This window comes from Apaloderma vittatum, unplaced genomic scaffold, assembly GCF_000703405.1.
Source record: "Apaloderma vittatum isolate BGI_N311 unplaced genomic scaffold, ASM70340v1 scaffold13116, whole genome shotgun sequence".
NCBI lineage: Eukaryota > Metazoa > Chordata > Aves > Trogoniformes > Trogonidae > Apaloderma > Apaloderma vittatum.
Window position 1 is genome coordinate 1 of NW_009721368.1, and position 4,689 is coordinate 4,689.

General features: G+C 42.6%; 1 protein-coding gene across 1 annotated transcript in view; it reads left to right on the forward strand.

The window, feature by feature from the left end:
* Nucleotides 1-1,941: 1,941 nt before the first annotated feature.
* PDCL3 (phosducin-like 3) overlaps nucleotides 1,942-4,689 on the forward strand; it is a gene marked incomplete at its 5' end in the record, with an annotated part of 5,287 nt that continues 2,539 nt past the window's right edge. Inside the window, 4 exons of the mRNA XM_009871362.1 lie at nucleotides 1,942-2,071; nucleotides 2,736-2,826; nucleotides 3,478-3,621; nucleotides 4,456-4,664. Coding sequence (XP_009869664.1) covers nucleotides 1,942-2,071; nucleotides 2,736-2,826; nucleotides 3,478-3,621; nucleotides 4,456-4,664 — 574 coding nt within the window. The remainder of the gene's footprint in view (nucleotides 2,072-2,735; nucleotides 2,827-3,477; nucleotides 3,622-4,455; nucleotides 4,665-4,689) is intronic.

A 4,689-nucleotide genomic window follows, 5' to 3' on the forward strand; every position in this document is an offset into this window, starting at 1 on the left:
CCGGGGCCCGCCGGCACCCGTGGGCAGCCCCCGCCGGCGGAGTGGCCTTAGGGAGGGGAGGGAGAGGCCGGTTTTATCCCCCTTGCTAGGGGCGGAGGTGTCTGTCTTGTGGAAGTCTTATTATGAAGCTCCACGGCTTGCTTTTGGGGTGCTTTGCTGTGTTGTGGGGTTTTAGGTCTTTTTTGTTGGTTTATTTGTTTCCACCCACGGTCTTTATTTGGCCACTGCGGTGAGCGAGCGGATGGGTGGGTGAGTGTTTGGGCGCCCCCGTGGGGAAAAAAAATGCTGTGAAATGCTGTGTCGGGGGAGAGGGTAAATCACCGCAGTCACAGACACACACGAAAGTAGCAATCGGGTGTGCAGTTTGCTGTGCTACTTTGTTTTCTTTCTTATTTCTCCCGCCTGTAATCTAGCAGTACCATGTTTTAGTCTAGAGAAGAGAGATGTCCTGGAGCTGGCCTGGCCTAAACTATATTGATACAAGCTGTAACAAAGCAGTACGTATTGTATTTGCTTTTCAACGTGAACTTAGGTCAAGACAGTAAAGAACCAAAATCAGTCTGTGAGTGCTTATCACCCACTTCTTATTTATTTTAAGAAATAAAATTGATATGTAACTTAGAAGGCTCCCAATAAGCTTCTCAACAGTACATGGGTTCCTGTTGGCTTTATTTTGAAGGATTATCGCAGCTATTTCACAGTCAAGTCTCTTTTTAACTTTTGCTAACTCTCTAGGCTTAGATTTAGATTTGTTGCCCTAAAAACAGTCTTGTAGGGAAGAGGCTGTGCTTGCTTCTCTCTAAGCACTTGGTGTAGTCACATTGGCTCGAACGAGCCAAGGAGACTTCCCATATATCCAGCGTTAGATCTGCAAGGCTGGTGGTTTGACTGTCTTCTTACCAGTACGTCCCAACGCAGTGTCCCCATGTGTTACCTGATCTAATTGAGAGGTGTCCCTGCCCATGACAGGGAGGTTGGATTAAGGTCCCTTCCAGCCTAGGCCATTCTATGATTCTATGAAAATCACTCTGCACAGAACATGGCTCAACTATAAGGAAATAGTGTTTCTTCAACTTCTGTTGTGAAGTGCTTCATTTTAATAATTTTTGTGGTTGAAATAATCCTCTATTGCTCATTAACGATGACTGTTGTTAATTTACAAGACTTTAAAAGTCAAACTTTTGCATAGGTGCCAGGGAATTTAGCAAAATAAATCTGTCCAAATTCATTAAAAAATGAGCTTTTGCTGTCATGGAGAACAAAAGAAACGGTGCCCAGTGAGCATGAGGTAACATTCTAGAACAACTAACACACAGACAGAAATATGGTACTGATAGCTGTATTTTTGTGAACATCTTCAAGAATTTTGTTACTTCCTTTCAGGGGTCCATGCTGGGATGAGTGATGTATAAAATCTTCCTCAATGATATATACAGTGAGATTGAGTGCACCCTCAGCAAGTCTGCAGATGACACCAAGCTGAGTGGTGCAGTCGACGTGCCAGAGGCACAGGATATCCTCCAGAGGGACCTGGACAAGCTGAAGAACCTCATGAGGTTCAACAAGTCAGTAGTAGTCAGATATAGGAATAGGCTGCCTAGGGAGGTGGTTGAGTCACCATCCCTGGATGTTTTTAAAGGTCGTTTAGATGTAGTGTTGGGGGATATGGTTTAGGACTGAGCTTTGCAGAGTAGGGTTAATCGTTGGACTCTGATCCCAAGGGTCTTTTCCAGCCTGAATGATTCTATGATTCAGGGTAGTGGTCCAGGGCTGCAGAGAAGCCTTAGCATCGGGAGGATGCACACAGTGACTTTCTGGCACCATCCAGGCAGCTACCAGTTTAGCAACACACTGTGTCTCTTGAAAAACAGTGCCTGTGTTAACTTCTGCAAGTGGTAAAGTTCACCTTGAACGTGCGTCATCCATTTTGTTGCGTCCTAGGACCCTAATAAAGACACGGAGTGGAATGACATCTTGCGCAAGAAAGGTATCCTTCCTCCGAAGGAAAACCTGGAGGAAAAGGAGCGTGCAAAGGAAGAGGAGCAGCTTGCCATCCTTCAGAAGTCTCTTGGTGAGTGACCAGCCAACCTGGGCAGCAGCAGGACAAGTCTTGGAATGGCTCCTGGGGAAAGCTTGTTGAAAGAAATGGCCTGCAGTAATGTTTATGGGCCTGTAAAGCAATGTGTCCTTTCCCGTATCTGTAAGAGATACCACAGCTGCTTCTCGTGTAATCCACAGTTGTTAGCAGTATCAAGAAAATACGTTCCTGAACATGTGGATCCTTCTAACACAGGAAAGCTTTGTTCTTGATGTCAGCCCCATATCTTTATACAAGTAAACGTTTGAAAATTCAAGGAAGGCAGTCTGCCATGTGAATGTGCAAGTAAGAGTATCTCATGACGTTACTTCCTTCTTCCTCCGTTGTTCAGGCATCCCTGCCATGCTGTGTGTGTGTTAGGTACATCTTTGCTGCAGCCACCAAACTTGAAAGCTAGTGCAGGAACTTGTGTAGGCAGCCTCCAGCTCAGAGTCCTTTATACCGTTGTCTTTCTATCTCTATGTCAAAAGCATGTAATATTTTCTAAAAATCCAGTAACAGCAATAACTTTAAAAACCCCCTATTTCCCATAGTTGATCTGTCCTTGAAGTACATAAATTCTGTTGGAATGATAAAAGCTGGTCAGTTTTAGTCCTGGAACAAGGCTTTTGCTGACTTGATGTTTCTTCCATTCTAGTGAAAACTTATGAGGACATGACTCTGGAAGAGCTGGAAGAGAACGAAGATGAATTTAGTGAGGAGGATGAGAAAGCTATTGAAATGTACAGGTCAGAGCAGCACACAAAATTTGTCTCTAATGAAAATTTGAGGTTTTCTCTTTTATATGCTGTTAGATGTTGTTGAAGAGAGGAAGGATGTTGTTAGGCCTGATCACAAAAGATATGGGTTGTGTTTCTGGTCTCTTGCAGCACTTCTGAGTGTCTTTAATAGAATAACTGGTTTTAAATTCAGTGTCCTTTACAACGTAGTTTTGCAGAAGTAACGTGCATCTGCTGAGTGCACGACTGGGGATTGAGAGCTTTGAAAATCACCTCCAAGATTTTTCTGGTTTTGTGTGAATAAGGTCAAGTTGTGGATTTACATAATTACAGTGTTGGTTTTCCTTTATCTCTTTATCTCTACCACCTCTTTTAGGTTTTGCTAGTTAGTTTGGTAGTGTAGTATCTGCAGAAGAAATGTCTGCTGAGGGCAGAAATGAGGAAAAAAAGTTTATGAAGCATAGTTGTACTTTGTGCACGTTGGTGGTTTTAACTTGTGATGCAAATGTAAGAGGATCTATTGACTGTATCAACTTGCTCTTGTGGCTCTGGGCTTTAGAAGTTTGTAATGTGCTGCTGAAGTCTGTGTTTCAACTAGCTCCTTTAAGTATTGTTCTGCCAAAAACATCTGTTCTCCGTTTCCCATTCCTTGCTGTTCAGGCAGCAAAGGTTAGCGGAAATGAAAGCAACTCAAATGAGGAATAAATTTGGAGAAGTTTTGGAGATTTCAGGAAAAGATTACGTTCAGGAAGTTACGAAAGCTGGAAAAGGTATATGGGTAGTCCTGCATCTCTACAAACAAGGGTAAGAATTTGTTTTTTACCTTTAAACCTTTCACTATCAATAGCAAAAAGTACTCTAGACAGATGCGTAGTTATTGTGGAAAATAAGGAACTGATTCTGGGGTTCGAAGAAGTAAAAAAAGTTGAATTAGTAATTTCATTACTGTTGCCTCATGACTACGCAGCTTAGCTATAAAACAGTGTCACCATGAAGTGGCTTTTTTATCCTCCATACAGCACAGCATGACTTTTACCACACAGCTGCCGTAGAGGTAGCTGCTGCCACTGAAATAGCCAAGCTTTGGACATTATTCTGCATAAAGCGTGAGGGGCTGTGCATTACAAGGATCACTGTGTGTCTTTAGTCTGGTTTCTAGAGGCATGAAAATGGAGTGAACAAGGTTTCCAGTCCTGTCACATGATGCAAAAAAATTGTCAAGATGGTCTGATAAGTTGCTAGAATTGTCTGCAAAGGGTTAGAAATGCTTGATTTTTGTCTCTGCCTCACAAGCGCCTGTTGTCATTTGCAAACTATCTTCCAGGAGCTACTTTTCTTTCTATTTCACCCTCGCTCATGCAATTTCTGAATACCGTAAGTAAATTTCTTCAAGGTGGTATTGCTAGTATCATAAAACAGAAAACCCACCACCCACCAAAACCTCCAGTGACGCTGATTTTCTTTAAATGCTGGAATACTACACAACAAAAGTATTCAGAAATTGCTTTTGGTACATTTGTCTTTCTTTAAATGCTCCTTAGTGAGCTGATATTTCTGACCTTTCTTCTGAACCAGATTACTGTCTAATTTGTTATTTAGTTTCCTCGTGTGTGTCTAATACTCTTTTTTTTTCCCCAGAATTCCACTCTGTGCCTTAATAAATCAACATATGAGCGGCCTTGCAAGGAAGTTCAGAGATGTGAAATTCATCAAAGCTATCTCTACTACCTGCATCCCCAACTACCCTGATAAGAACCTGCCTACGATATTTATCTACCTGGAGGGAGACATCAAAGCTCAGTTCATCGGTCCTCTGGTGTTCGGTGGCATGAACCTGACAAGGGATGGTGAGTATCTGTGTCTCCGCTCTTC